Source organism: Falco biarmicus, chromosome 7, assembly GCF_023638135.1.
Source record: "Falco biarmicus isolate bFalBia1 chromosome 7, bFalBia1.pri, whole genome shotgun sequence".
Taxonomy (NCBI): Eukaryota; Metazoa; Chordata; class Aves; order Falconiformes; family Falconidae; genus Falco; species Falco biarmicus.
The window spans coordinates 20,201,342-20,216,340 of record NC_079294.1 but is presented as its reverse complement, the minus strand read 5'-3'; the positions used below and the strand labels follow the sequence as shown (position 1 = coordinate 20,216,340).

The 14,999-nt window shown below is 46.6% G+C and overlaps 2 protein-coding genes across 5 annotated transcripts in view; one reads left to right on the top strand and one right to left on the bottom strand.

The window, feature by feature from the left end:
• Window positions 1–505: 505 nt before the first annotated feature.
• LOC130153107 (retinol dehydrogenase 12-like) lies at window positions 506–8,997 on the top strand. The gene is made up of 7 exons (XM_056347558.1): window positions 506–663; window positions 1,416–1,534; window positions 2,276–2,431; window positions 2,728–2,832; window positions 3,298–3,507; window positions 5,323–5,512; window positions 7,450–8,997. Exons 1-7 carry the CDS (start codon window positions 566–568, stop codon window positions 7,550–7,552), a joined length of 981 nt encoding a protein of 326 aa, XP_056203533.1. The 5' UTR covers window positions 506–565; the 3' UTR covers window positions 7,553–8,997.
• A 798-nt stretch (window positions 8,998–9,795) lies between these two features.
• The window catches only part of ZFYVE26 (zinc finger FYVE-type containing 26), a 52,532-nt gene continuing 47,328 nt past the window's right edge, over window positions 9,796–14,999 (bottom strand). For all 4 annotated transcript variants that reach the window (XM_056347550.1, XM_056347551.1, XM_056347552.1 and 1 more), the window contains 3 exons: window positions 14,678–14,860; window positions 13,245–13,289; window positions 9,796–12,181 (listed from right to left, as the gene is read on the bottom strand). In XM_056347550.1, coding sequence (XP_056203525.1) covers window positions 11,972–12,181; window positions 13,245–13,289; window positions 14,678–14,860 — 438 coding nt within the window. In that variant the 3' untranslated portion in view covers window positions 9,796–11,971. The remainder of the gene's footprint in view (window positions 12,182–13,244; window positions 13,290–14,677; window positions 14,861–14,999) is intronic.

The following is a 14,999-nucleotide window of genomic DNA, read 5'->3' as shown; positions in this document are numbered from 1 at the left end:
TAGTCTCCTGCCCCGCGCACGACCTCCGCGGGCGGGGGGTGCAGCGGGCGGCGGGTGCAGCGGGCGGCGCTGCGGGGCCGCGGTCCCGCGTTGCGGGCGCTCTCCGGTGCAGGCGGGGGCGAGCACGGCCGAGCCCGCCGCCGCGCGTGACCCAGCCCCCAGCCCGCGCCTCCGTGCGCAGGCACAGCATGTCACGTTTTGCCGGGGTTAACGTCACACGTTTTGCGGGGCGGTTATGAAAATTTATTCCGACTTTATTTCCAGGCAGCCGCCGGGCTTCCTCCGAGGAGGCTTCTCGACCGAGTCACTGGCACGTGCCGTTCCAGCGGCAGTTCCGGGCTGTCCCGAGAGACGCAGCTCAGGGCCGCCCGCTGCCCGGGGAAAACGCCACCAGGACAGCTGCGGCCACCGCTGCTGACGGGCGCGGAGCGGGTGCCCGGCGGGCGCACTGGGCAGCAGCGGGGCCGCACCCGGGCGGGGCGGGGGCGCCGCGCAGGCGCGCCAGGTGCGGGCGGGGCGGGGCGGGGCGGGGCGGGGCAGGCGGCGCCGAGCGGCGGCAGTACGCATGGAGCGGGCGGCGGGGATGCTCACCTGCTGGGGAGCTGCGCTGGGGGCTGCCGTCTCCGTCCCCGTCCTGCTGCTCGTGGCAGCGCCCTATGTCAGGTGCGTGTTACCGAGCGCGGCGCTGGCCTTGCGCGCGTGTACGGGCGGCGGCGGTGATGGTGGCCTCCGTCCCGCGGAGCGGTGGGTGCGGGCGGGCGGTGCCGGCTGCGCCGCGCCTCACGGCGGCCAGCCCTGCTCGCCCGTTTGTTTCGCGGGAGCGCGAGTGAAGCGGGCTCCTTTCTCTGGCCCGCGCTGGGGCAGGGCGCTATCGGTGCTTCTCCGGCGCCTCGGTACCGGTGACGCGCTGGCGGCAGGAGCCGGGGCGCTCCTGGGGCTCGGCTCAGCCATGGCACCGGCGGGTCCCGCAGCCTCCGGCCGTCCGGGACTCGCTCCCGGGGCTGCCCCGGCCCGCCGCACCGGTGGGGCTGCCGGAGGGGCGGCCGGGGTGCCCGGGGGCGGGGCCCGCGTTCTCCTCACGGCGCCGCGGCGGAGCCCATTGGCCGAGGCTCCGGAGTTGGCGGCGGCAGCCAATGGGAGCCGTGGCCCCACTTGACGCGCGGGCCGGGCCGGTGGGTGCGGGCCGGTGTCGGTGGAGCGGGGGGGTTGGGGGGTGGGCTCCCGGCGGCTCGGTCACGGCACGACTGTGATCAACCGCTTCAGGTCGCGGCGCCCGTGAGTCCCCGGGGCCCGGAGCGCAGCCGTTAGCCCGACCGCTGAGGCGAAACCCGGGGGCTCTGGGTGCTCGGCCCAGCCCCCTGCGGAGGGCAGCTGCCCGTGCCGCGGCCCGTGCGAGCTGCCGGCCTCTCTTGCAGGAGATATGTCGCCGGAGGGCTGTGCAAGTCGACGGCGAAGCTGGAGGGGAAGGTGGCGGTCATCACAGGAGCCAACACGGGCATCGGAAAGGAGACGGCCAGGGACCTCGCCCGAAGAGGCAAGTCGCCGGCCTCGGTCAGCAGGCATCCCCGTGCGGCTGGCCGTGTGTCAGTCCCTTTTCTGGGCCTAAGGCAGGCGTGCTTTAGGCTTACCGGCTTCCAAAGTTACTTCTTAGGAACCCAAGTGTTCTTCCTCCAGAGGCTGTAACCACTGAGGTGCAAGTCCCCGGGTTCTCATTTGGTTTCATTGCTTGAACTCCAAAATGTGCCTTGTGACATGAAAGCATTCTGCACTGTGACTGTTTTGATCGGACTGGAGGAATTCCCAGTACTGCTGGGTTCTGCGTCTATGGAGCTGGGAAATGCCATAGGTCCACTGCTGTGTGCTTTAGTTGTTCATGTTTCAGGCTGATTTGGTTTAAATGCTTTTGGGGTAACCGGTAAGGAGATTAAACTACCTGTTCACAATCCGTTTAGAAATTACTCTGGCTTAAATCCAAGTACCTTCGTGCACTCCTTGCTCAGTGTTCCCGTTAGTGGTACACGCTCCTGACTGGGGAGGACCTGGACAGAGGCACTTCAGATGTGCATTTTCCTGGTCTGAAAACAGCTTTGGGCTGGATCAGAGCTAAGAACATAGTAGGAAAGGCTTTGAAACTGCTCCCCTGACTGATGGCAGTTCTTTAAAGAAACAATGTTGTTTGTAAACACTGTACTTAGCCTGATTGTCATAGCCTTGATCATCCAGTCAGTTTCAGTGGTCTCAGTTTCTGTTCCTGCTTTTTTTCCCCCCCTTACAGGTGCAAGGGTGATTATTGCTTGCAGAGACATAGCGAAGGCAGAAGCTGCAGCCCGTGAAATCCGAGCTGAGACAGGGAACCAGCAAGTGATTGTGAAAAAACTGGACTTGGCTGATACGAAGTCCATCCGGGAATTTGCTGAGAAATTTCTAGCAGGTACAGTCTCTAGATCCTTCTTTTCATTGAGAATATTTTACCAAGGACTGCTCACTGCTCTTCTAGCAAATGCCAAATCCCTGACCTGTATGTCCCTGTGCCATGTTGGGTACTGTGGTTCACAGTGGGAGCTTGTCAGAGGCCATGAGCTAGTTTGTGGTAGGAGTCTTACCCTTATTTTATTGAGGCAATGTGGCCGCAACTCAGGCGTGGGTTTTTTTGACTGACTTCTGCCATCTTCTTGTCTGTCTTCAGTATCTTTTTCCCTGTTTAAGGATGTCTTTTGATTCTTGCAGAGGAGAAGGAACTCCATATTCTCATTAATAACGCTGGGGTTATGTTATGCCCTTACTCCAAGACTGCTGATGGCTTTGAGATGCACCTGGGAGTCAATCATCTTGGTAAGGCCAGTGGAGTCATGTTTGCTTTCAATATCTGTGGTAAAATGCCAGAGGAAAATCTGGCTTTCAGATTTTCTCTTCCTCATTCTTCCTTCTTGGAGAAGAATGGAAGGCCAGAGTTTGAGTTCTGGGGATGCAATGTCATGTATTTGCTTATCATGGACCCAGTTTAAGTATCTGTACATACTGCCTGGGACATTTGAAGTGCATGACAGCTTCAGCTTTTTGAAGCTGAGGAGCAGAACTTAATGGCCCCTAAAAAGTTTAGCTGTTGATTCTGGAGGCGGGGGTGTGTGCGTGGGGGGTGTGTCTTTTTTTTCCAGGACTTATGAAATGAGGACAGCAGTAACATACAACATGTATCTTGTAATGTAACGTGTAACACATAAGTAATATGTTGTAAGTACTTTGAAATTCCAGCAGGGGAATGCTTCAGAGAAGGATGACGTTTCTTCTCACCCCTAGGTCATTTTCTCTTGACATTCCTGTTGCTGGAGCGTCTGAAGCAGTCTGCCCCAGCACGCATAGTGAACGTGTCCTCACTGGCCCATCATGGAGGCCGAATCAGATTCCATGATCTCCATGGTGAGAAGAGCTACAATCGTGGCCTCGCTTACTGTCACAGCAAATTGGCTAACGTGCTCTTCACCCGGGAGCTGGCAAGGCGGCTGCAAGGCAAGTCCCAGAGGGGAGTAGAGTGTTTTTCCATTGGCTTTTGAGCATCATGGATGAGGAGAGTGGATTGAAGAAATATCTGGAAATTGGCTGTGCGGAAATGAAATGGCATGAGGCAAGGGTCACTGATAGCTTTTTACAGGAAGAAAATACCTTGTCTGTGGAACTAGGACACTTAAAACACTAACTGTCTTTACAACAACAGGGCAGAGAAGTTTAGTAGCTTGGCACAGTTGAATGTATTTCATTTTTCTGTGGTGCTTGTCAAAAATTAGCTGCATCCACACAAACAACTGTGGTATGTGGGTGGAAGCTGAAAAAAACAGAAGGAGCTGAACTACAGTTGCAGTCTCCGATAGTAAAGCTAATGCATACTCAGCAGCCTTAAATGTTGATGGTAGAACAGAAGCATAGGACTAGACAGTACATAAGTCACAACGTCTGTCACAGCCATGGCATTCAGTCCTTTTTCTAAACTTAGTATTTATCTTGCTAAAACAGAAGCAGCGTTTTAAAATCCGATGGAAACTGCTGCTGTTTTAGCACCCAGGCCCTCCTAGCACATTGCTTTGCAGAAGGCATGTAGTGACTGCAGTATTTGGAAGGGAGCAGGGAATGCTCCACTCTTATGGATGTGTGATTTTGATCACTTAAAGAGTCACTGTCAAAGGCAATAGCAGAAGTGGTTTAATATGATGTTGTAACAGTACAACTTAATAAAGTTTGATGGCAAAGTTCACTCTAATACTACGTGGAAGAAACATATGAAGGAAAATTGAGATAGAATCAAGTTAGAATGGTTCATACAGAGACTGGAGATGCAAAGAGTAAGGAAGACCCTCCTGTTGAGTCATGAGGTTCAGAGTAGACCCCCTTACTTTCTAAACTCATTATGGAGCCTGAGTGCGGCTAGATCCAATCTTAGTCTCAGATTTGGACAAAGGTTTATGTCTGATAGAATTATCTATACAAAGCTCATAATAATTGAGTAGCTACATGGATTAGGAATGTTTCATTACTATTAATTCAGCATGTTATTGGTCACTTACCGAGGATCTGTTGCGAGCAAGGGGTCTCTCTGCCTTAGGTAAGGAAGGATCTCTTAGTCTCCGGTGAGGAAACTCAAACCTTGAGAGGCACCCCTGCTCAAGGGGAAGAGTCACTTGGCTTGCCATCCAGTTGCAATTCAGGGAGAGTTCAAATTGGGCTCATCCAAAGATCTGCTGTTGGTAAAAGGCCTCTCTGCTTTAAGGAGCAACCTGGAGAGGCATCCCAGCTCAAGGGGAGACTGCCACCATACAGCCACGCTGCCTAGCAGGGGAGGGCTCAAAGGTGGCTCGCTTAGGCTGTCAGATTTCTGGAATAAAGTGGTTGGTGCGAAGTCAAATAGTGTACAATGGGAAGGTGTGCGTGAGACTCCTCATACCCACAACTTTGTTCCTTGATAAATTATTCTTGGAAAAGCCACTTGCTATTCATGTGTTAACTGCATGATCAGCGTTACAAGCTTATATGCATCAATGCTGTGTCACTCTGCCTCTTCGTGTGTTTCCTAGAGGAGTTCTTGGCCTGGCTACAGCACAGGCCTTTACCTCCTTTGGAGCCTGTACCAAGGGGTTGAGTGCATCTGTCACATCCAGCAAGATGGACGACTACTGCTACTACAGAGAACTCCACTTACTCTCTCTGTATCTATGCCTGAACTCCTCCTTTAAGCTGTGGAATATCCACAGGTAGAATTGAGCACATTACCCTATTTTTTAAAGGCAGTTTGATGCATGCAGATTTGTCCTGGACTCCTTTCTTTTGCCATAGGCACTAAAGTTACAGCAAATGCTCTCCATCCTGGTTCTGTCCATTCTGAGTTGGTCCGGCACTCATTTGTAATGACGTGGCTGTGGAAGATATTCTCATTCTTCTTGAAGACACCTTGGGAAGGAGCTCAGACCAGTGTCTACTGTGCAGTAGCAGAGGAGCTAGACTCTGTGACAGGACAGTATTTCAGGTGGGTGTAAGCTGATGGAGTGATGTACTGTGGAAGGCAACCTTGCTGGCTGGGGAAAATGACTTACTGTCATTCTTCATTAAGAAGGGACTGGGTAACAGGCTGGCTGATAAGATTGAGGGTGACAAATACTACAGCATTACCCCTTCCAGGTCTGTAGCAGCGGATAGAGTGTTAGAAGAAATCCCTGACCTGTGCAACACATCACACAATAGCAGGTCCCGCAGTGCTAGGAATATCGCTCTACTCAAAGTGCAGGAATGGCTGTCACGTGCTCAGAGCTCTAATCCTGCTCTGCCTGAGATTTGGGCAAATCACTTTTCAGTAGAGCTCTTTAGTTAATGAGGTCAGTTGAGTCAATCCTGGAAAGGCCACTTTTGTTCTCTTTGTAGTTTTACGCCACTGGAACAGAAGGGGCCTGTGCTCCTGGGGACCTAGGAGGGGAGATCTTCAGGACTGGCTGGTGACAACATAACTTGATTCTCCACTGTGACAGACCCACCAGCTGGGAGGGACTTCTGCTGGAATGCTTACCACTCTGTCCTGCAAAGTGTCTTGTGTAGCTCCCACTACAAACCCTGTTGTTTCTTAACAACTTTGACTTATTCCAGAACCCTGCATAGTCATGCTTTTTTCCCCTTACAAAAACGTACAGCCCAGAGCAGTTCCAAGTCATCACCCTAGATTTGAAGATTGCCATTTGAACAGATTAATGCAAAAGTGTCTATCGGCTTCCTGCCAGGCACAGAGCAGTGCAACAATACTGTTTTTTGAAAAATGAATGTGAAAATGTGTCATATCTCTTTTTTTTTTTTTTCCACATGGATACTGTTGCAGCCTTTCTGTCTTTGCAGAGATTTCCTCTTGTGATATGTGACCAGATTAGTCCATGTAATGACTTTGATTGATCTTCACTTGAGAGTTTTTACCATCTTAATCAGACTTGAATGTATAAATAGAGGCCTTAATCTTCCTTGAATGTCTGGCCCAGGATATAAACAGAGCATTTATGTGCTGGAGTGCAGAAAACTTTGGTGGATTTTAAACTCATAAAAGAAAGGTGGTTTGGACTTGATGGGAAACTAAGAGCTTCAACAGTAATTCTCAGTTTATGTTGGACTACCCTAAACTCCTTTTCACTTTCCAGGTAATAGAATATAAAGCACAAGCATGGGCATGCCCAAGCAAGACAGGTGCTGTCTGCCAGAGTAATTTCAGAAACTTCAGAGACTCTGCACTTGGAGCTCTAAAAACACTCGACTAGATAGAAATCTCGGGAGATGCAATTTCCTCTCTTCTCTTAAAATTCCATGTTATTGCAGCATCTAGCATTACAGATGAGAACACATGATCTCTATTCCAGTGAGAGTGCTGTCTGATTGCAGGAGCTGAGAAGAAAGGAGCCACAGTTCAGAGGATAATGGAAAAGGGGATAACCATACATGGTTATTACAGTCGTATTATTCTGGGGCAGCTTTGCCTTTCAGGCAATGGCAATATAGTGGGATGAATAGTTTAGAATGAAGGGCTGTTTGAGTGGCTTTTTTCGTAGTGTTTGCTAGAAAAGGTGCTCCTAACAAAGCTTGGTTAGTATTTGTAGCCCTTTTTAGTGGTATTAGTGAAAATGTACGCTGAAGAGTATAGAGTAGAGCATATATAGGTTTCTGTAAGAGTTGAGACAACAGATAGAGCTACACTTGCTTGCCAGTTCTTGGTGCCATTGGGAGAGACTCTTCCCTAGCCAGTTGGAAAGAAAGCTTTCTCAAGGTGACTTAGCACCAACCCTTGCTCATTTGCTGGACAGTCTTCCACCCTTCTTCAATTAGTCTTGAAGTTAAGCTGATAGAAAGCAACTCCCTTAAGACAGGCATCTGTGTACTAATGCAAATGGAAATCTTTGACTTAAAAAATAAAAGTAAAAAGTGTTCCTCTTGCAGTGATTGCCAGCCAGCATATGTATCTCCACGGGGTCGGGATGATGAGACTGCAAAGAAGCTCTGGAATGTGAGCTGTGAGCTACTCGGCATCCAGTGGGACTGAGCAGCGCAGACCTCAAGTGTGTACCTGGCTGAGCCCAGTGATGAGTCTCCTGGGAAGAGCGCTGCTGAGAGACCTCAAGACTAGAATGCTGATACTTCAGCTGCCCTCGTGATGGCTCTATGGATGCAATCTAATGTGTATTTCTGGAATATTACACTTAAGGATTGAGATTTGTAAGCATCCAGTACCCTTTCCTAGCTGCAGAATTAGAACACCGATGCAGGGAGTAACCTTTGCTTACTATCTCATGCAACAGCCAGAGTCAGTTGTTCTCTGGCTTTAGAATAGAAATGGAGGTTGCAGGCTTAGGTTTAGATTATAAAGTAACAAAGAGTTACCTTTAACTTTTTTTTTTCCTAACAGTAGTAGTAAAAATGTAGGATTCTAAACTTATCATCTGTGAGGTTATTTTCAGTTCCTACTATTTGACCAGGCAGAGGGAAAGTACTTCAGGATATTAGATTTTCTGGCAGTTACATGCAATACAAATGCTCTTAAGCACACAGAAACAAGCGCTGGCCTTTTTGTGCTAAGCATTAGGTAGACTTTTTAAGTGGAATCAATTACTTTTTTTCTGTATTCTCTCTAAGAAGCTGGACCCTACCCACTGAAGTATCTGGGCCCCAAATGCCCACTGATGCAGCAAGTTAACTGAGGGTTGGTGCATCTTTTGAGAACCCAGGTCTCAGTGCAGGTGACTGGGAGGTTAGAAGCTGCAGGAGTGCCACAATTGTTACCTTATTTAAAAAAAAACAAACAACAACATCTATCCTGTGAAGCACTGAGCAACAATGGTATAAAAGTTGTCACAGTAACCCCCCCCAGCAGCACTTTAAATGACTTTAGCACCTAGAAAAGAGAGCAGGAGTAAAGAACATCTCAATAATGTTAAGAAACGTTAAATAACTTCTGCTGAGACTTCAGCTTTAAATAGCAGCAAACTACCTAAAGCTAAATAGCTGAAACGGAGGTCGGGACTATCTTGATGTTAGGGTCAAGTTAGCTACAGGACAGGAAAGTAAGACTTGTGCAGAAATCCTTAAGTGTGTCTGCCGAGCAGCTACTGGCCTTGCAGTACTGTACTGCCTGCACTTCCAAAAGGCAGCAGCATCAATCTGCAAAGTAATGAGGCTGCTCCCTTGGAACTCTAGTGCTACTCTGGTACAAACTGCTAGAGTGTGATCCGTAATCAGAGATTATTGCTGAAAGAGTCAAGCAATTAGAAAACAAGTGCCACAGCTCATAGGGATTGTCTTCTGGTTCTGAAAAAAAAATTGCAAGTTTGTGGACTTGCATATGGGCATGCCTCTGTGGCCAACTGCCAGTTTTGGGAAACAAATGCTAATTTTATGATTAATTCTTTCTGCCTGGATGTTATCTATGCAGATCAGTCCTGTGCTACCTCTGAGCAATACTAAATAAAGCCATTTTCCTTTTACAACAAACAGGAGACCGTATCTTCCTTCAGAAATGTTGAACCAATTTACTTGGTGTCACTCTTACTGCACCTGCCTTACTAATATAGAGACCTCAGTTTGGGTAACAATTTTAAGGGCCCTTTGTGTTTCTCCCTGTCACGCTACCTGTTTTCATCCCTCTTAATGTTTTGTCTTGAATGTGAAGCTAAATCCACAACTGCAATGTTGCAGTAGAATACTACCTAGCATTGCAGGCTTGGCTTGCTTTCTCTGTTTGTGATTCTCTGATCTTGAAAGTGCCTTTCAGAAGCAACAGGAAAAAAAGCAGAAAGTGTCTCTAGGTTGAAATATTTTGCCCTTGCAGCTCAATGTTCTTCTCGAAGAAGTCTGATTGTAGACCTAACATAAGACATATAACTACACGCTTGCATAGACACCCACCCACTCTTTTTGACCTTGGGGAAGTCATTTATACCACCTTCTAGGTTGATCTGTACAATGAGGGAACTAAAGCTCATTTAACTGTCTCAAAGGGAGGCTTGTAAGGGAGAGTTAGATTAACTTGCAAAGCTCTCCAAAGAGGATTACTTGTTTGTGAGAGTACATGTATGAGGCTGAGCAAGCTACCTAGCTACTGGGAGGACTCTTTTTAAAGATGTGATATTCCAGCTGATCTAAACGTTGAGGACACTAGCAGAGATAAATTTTTCATGACAGAACAATTCTCCCCCTTCTAGTTACTCTGCTAAGCACCGCCAAAAGCAAAATACAGATCTAAAGAGAGATACCCAGCTATGCTGAGGTAAAAAGCAAACAGAAGATATGTTAACAGTCATAACAATTTATTTTCTTTTTTCATTGTAAACAAACCTTGGTCATTAATAGAGAAATTCTTTTTAACTGGCAGTACTCAATCCCTTTTTGATGCTCAAAAATTCAAAGTCCCTTGATAATTGCAGTATTCACAACACAAGGCAGTTAGCCAGGATCAAAATTCCAGTTCTGCTGGTACAAGAAAGATCCCTACGATTCCAGGTTAAAAACATCAAATTACAACAAACACTATATAAAGTGCATCAGGTACAGTGCAAAGAGGTCAGGAAGAAAGGCAGGTACAGAACTGACCGGTCTGCATGGCAGACTCCACTCTGTGCTCTACACAGCTGAAGGAACTCTAGCAGAAAAATAGGTACTACAGCAATGCAGATCTGGATACCCACAAACAGTAAAACCTCCTTCCCAAAATTAGAGATCTGGAAATTACTGAAGACATGGATAGTGTCATGTTTTAGGATTAGCCTAACAGCTGTAATCTGATGGAAAGCGAGGTCAGTCTGCCCAAGAAAACAAAAGCTTTCATTAGTACTGCTCACTAATAACATAATACAAGTCTGTGGTCAGGAGATTCTGAAAGCTAAATGTGGTAATTTTTGACTGCTTTGCTCCAAGACATTTCCAGCCCTGCTGTAGGGCGCGAAGCACCTCCAGAGAGGTGTTGGTATCAGCGGGGCACTGCTCATTGAACAGTAAAGGAGATGGACCAAGTAATTTCCGATACTATGGAAGTCTGTTCTGTCACTACAGTGAGCTTGGGGATAGTGCAAAACTCTTATTTGACAGTCTCAGTTATTTTATGTACTAAAACTATTTACAGTTGTATTACACTTCAGAAAACCTGTTGTGTCTTTTGAAGTAAACTAAACTTTTTAACAAAAAAGTGAACCAGTTTTCCTAATTCTTGTGCTGAAATACACGTAAACAACAAACACAAACCTCTGTGGAGTGCCGTGTTCTGTTCCGAAGGTCCTACCACTCACTGTCTACCATTCCTCTGCCCATTTCTCATGTCACAATCATGGTTGCAGAAAGCAGCTTTTTTCAGCATCCCTGAACACAGCCATTACACAAATTCCTGCTTTTTTGTAAAACTGAGTTAACCCAACACTTCCAGAGCAAACCTTGTCAATATAGCTATACAGTATGTCCAGTTAATAAAAATTTAGTCTGGTGTCCTATTGTACCTGGCAGAGACAGATTATTCTGGTAAGAAACAAACAAATCCCTGTGTGACAGGGATACAGACTGACTGTTGAATTTTACCACAGCCTGCTCTATCCATATTTTCTGCTATACCTGATGAAAAACTGTGGAAGTACACTGGCAACTGTTTAGTGATAAAGTTGCATTGCAAGAATTTATAGGATAGTACCATAGCAAAGAAAGAGGTACGTGATTTTTCAACTCTTTTTAACAGATTATTTTCCCTTTTTACTCCCCTTACAGGATATGCCCTTTGTAACTTCATCCATCTAGTAAGGGCTCAAGTGCTGTATGTATAGCACACATCAGACACTGTGACTGGTAAGTAGACACCTGCCATGAAAAATCAGTTCCTACCTTTTCAAATGAACTAAAGAAACTGGGTACGTTGTACTGGGGGTGGGGGGAAAAGTAGCAATGATTTGTATAGAGACTTAAAAAGAAAATCTCTTGAGTTTCAGTTTTTGTAAAAGAACTCTCCTATCTTGAAAAAGTTTACAGGAAACCCATAAGCATAAAAAGTTTTATACTCTAGCCTACATTGACTTGATGAGAATTTTCTATCTTCTCTATGTCTTCTAGATTAAAAATAAAAGACAATAAAATTCAGTGCCTTTCAAAAACAAAAACCAACCAAAAAACCCCAAACCAGAAACAAAAGTGCTCTCTTCCATACTCCTAAATTCTTGCTTGTTCAGTTTGAAACTGGCCCCCTGCTCCCACCAGCACCCCCACCCCTCCAAGAAAAAAAAAAAAATAGCAGAAAATACCCTGAGGTAGTGACTGTCAAAATACAGGACTGGCACTTGTAATTTAGTTCCTTTCACTACAGGCACATTAGCAGCACCCATTTGCCACCAACATCAGTGAAGAGACTTCCATTTTACCATTGCTGAACCACATGCCTTTAGGCTGTCTCGAAGCCTTCCCCTTCCGTGTGATGGTGGATGTCAATTACCGACTACTTCCTAGTGCCCTGGGGAAGTCGATTTCTCATTTTGGGCTGGTGCACGGAGAGCCACTGCACACAGATGGCTTTCACAACGTCATCTCCACTGTTCTCAGCCAGCTGTCGCACATGCTGGACTAGCTGCACGGCTCTGGTCTTCTCCTGTCTCACCGAGACTAGATAGGCAGAACGCAACTTGCTGCACATCACATAGGCCTGGACCTGAAGCAGAAAAGGCAGACAGAACTTGGTGAGAAAACTAACAGGATAAGCTTAAGCAAGGATTCACTGGAAATACCTAGTTCAGAAATGTGTTTTACAAGGTAGTAGCAGCATATTATGAAGCTGAGTATGGCATGGAACAAATCCCAATGTAAAAGATGGGACAGACAACTGTATTTTGTCTCTTGTGGAAACTACTGCATCACCATGAAATTAGCATCACGAATCCTATCTTGTGCATTAATTTACCATATCCTCATAGAAAAAGAGTCTAAACCAGTAATTTTCTTCCATTGCTGGTTCTAGAACAGTTCACATCTTTCAGTGATAGATCCTACACAAAGGCAGAATGAAAAGCCTATTTTTCAATCTACATACAACAGTGAGTTTGTCAGTTGAAACAGGACAGAGGGCAGTCACAAATCTTAAGATTTTATTCTCAGCTAAGCCACTTATGATCTACAACAATCCACAAACACTGAGCCACAGCCTCTTCATCTATAAACATGCACCTACAGCTCACCCATTTATCTCTGACTCAAGTTAACAAAGAAACAAAGTAGTTTAGGCCTCACTTCCTCCAAGTAAAAAAGCGTATCACAGAAGTTTTATCACTTAACTCTCAATCACAATAGCAGTAATATAATCTTGAAAAGATAAGCTGAAATGGTCCTCTTGGAGGTATGTTGACGCTCATTAGCTGTCTGGCATTACTAGAAACTTACATGTACCTACGTGAAAAGTTGGGTAACAAAACCAACAAACCCACCAACGTGCCTCTCTTTTCCTTCCACTGTAACAAATGCCTAGCCCTCACTGTGAGGACTGCCACTGAACTAATAGGGGTATATCAACCAGTACCTTCATGTCACAGCTCTACAGTTACAAGCACCACAGCCTTGAGGAATTCACTGCGATTTCTGCAGTCTAGGAAGTGGCCTTCAAAACTTTGGCTTGAGTGAGGACAGGAGAGAAGATAGGGAAAGAGAGCACTTCGGCTGCAGGCCAAGGCTGGGCTGATTAGCTCTTGCTAAAGAAGTTCCTCTGCTGTACTTTTACTTACCTTGTTTTCATCACTGTCCATACCCTGAATCAGATTATCGAGATCCTGTATCCAAAGAAGGGAAAAGGTGTTCACATTTAGAGAGTGACTATAGTCTGTGAACCTTCACCCCATCAGGGACCAAACCCCTGCACAGAGGAAGGGCTGCTAAGATCAAACCTAGGTAGTTACATTGTCCCAACTGGAAGTGCTGCAGATGTAGAAAATACAAAGTCCAATTCTTCCCTTTACTACAGCTTCTCCCACCTGCCATATTGGTGGGGTAGCCCTGGAAAATGCTATGAGCCTGGGAGTCCCCCATGGGCATGGCTCACATTGCATGAAATTAATTTGTAGGTTCTCTGCACCCCAGCAGGAGCTGGCCCCCACGGCCCACCCTGACCCAATGGGTGGACTACATCCCCTGGCCTGATTAGTAGAACTTCTTAGAGAGCATCGCCTTCCTTCACTGGGATGGAAAAGACACTGTGGTAAGCAAAGGGAATCTTAAAATTGTTTCCTGTGAAGGCAGGTGGTTTCCACCTCCACACGTCATCTGTGTTAGCCAGGGAAGCCTCACTGAAGGGAACACCCCCACCCCAATCGGGAGCATTTGGCAGAATTCTGTGAAGCAAAGGTTCTTTCCCTGTCACGGGTACTCATCTGGGAAATGCAAGTGTCCTGGATTCAGCTGGGATAGGGTTAATTTTCTTCTCAGTAGCTGGTACAATGCTGTGTCTCGGATTTAGTGCAAGAATAATGCTGGTAACACACTGATGCTTTTAGTTGTCGCTAAGTAATGTTTGCACTAAGTCAGTTTCTTAGGCCCTGCCAGTGAGATGAGAAATTGGGAGGGGACACTGCCAGGATGTATGACCCAAGCTAACCAAAGGATATTCCATACCATAGAAGGTCATGCTGAGTATGTAAGCTGGGGAGTGGGCCAGGGCCTTGGGATGGCTGGCTCAGGGACTGGCTGGGCAACAGTCAACAGGTGGTGAGCAGCTGTATTGTGCATCATTGGGTTTTTTTCCTTTTGGATTTTATTCCTCCCTCCCTCCCTCATTTTCACTAAAATTACTGTTGTTGTTATTATTATATTTAAATTTATTTAAGTTATTAAACAGTTCTTATCTCAACCCACGGATTTTACTCATCCCACCAGGGGAGGCAGGGGAGTGAGTGAGCAGCTGTGTAGTGCTTAGTTGCCAGCTGGAGTTAAACCACAACAGCAGGGTAGGAGCATGCTACAGCTACCCGTCATTCCCTCTCAGAATAACTTGCATAAGGCAAACCACACACTCCCACCTTTAAACAATGCGTATAGGGCAGAGTCAGAAGATATGAAGGACTCACTAAATGAGTAGCACAGGCACCACAGGATGGTTTTCTTGTAGCCTGTATTGTGCATACCCATTTTACTTCAAAATGGACACAATGCAGGATAGAATTACCTCAGCAGGAATGTTCTTGAACTCATTTAGACAGTTTAGGATAATGTTATCCCCATCATTTTTTGCTGCAACTCCCGACTCATTGACACACTTGAGGAGCTGCCGGATCTCACTGTACTTCTGCTGCTTCACCAGCTGCCTGGCCACTTTGCTGTACACTTCTGTAGCCTCTATCTGGAAGTCCTAAAGGTAGTTGGAACACCAGAGCAACACGTTAAATGTTCAAGTTTTTAAATAAGCAGGCTTTCTCACAGGGAGTCTATACAACTGACACAATCTCTCCTAAGGACAAAATATAACCACATGCTCCCAAAAGTCAAAG

Bases quoted from the DNA above. Each gene is read 5' to 3' on its own strand.
- LOC130153107 (XM_056347558.1), top strand. From the start codon at position 566: ATGGAGCGGGCGGCGGGGATGCTCACCTGCTGGGGAGCTGCGCTGGGG. The intron at 1,535-2,275 runs GCAAGTCGCCGG...CCCCCCTTACAG, and splicing joins CAGGGACCTCGCCCGAAGAG to GTGCAAGGGTGATTATTGCT. The intron at 2,833-3,297 runs GTAAGGCCAGTG...TCTCACCCCTAG, and splicing joins CCTGGGAGTCAATCATCTTG to GTCATTTTCTCTTGACATTC.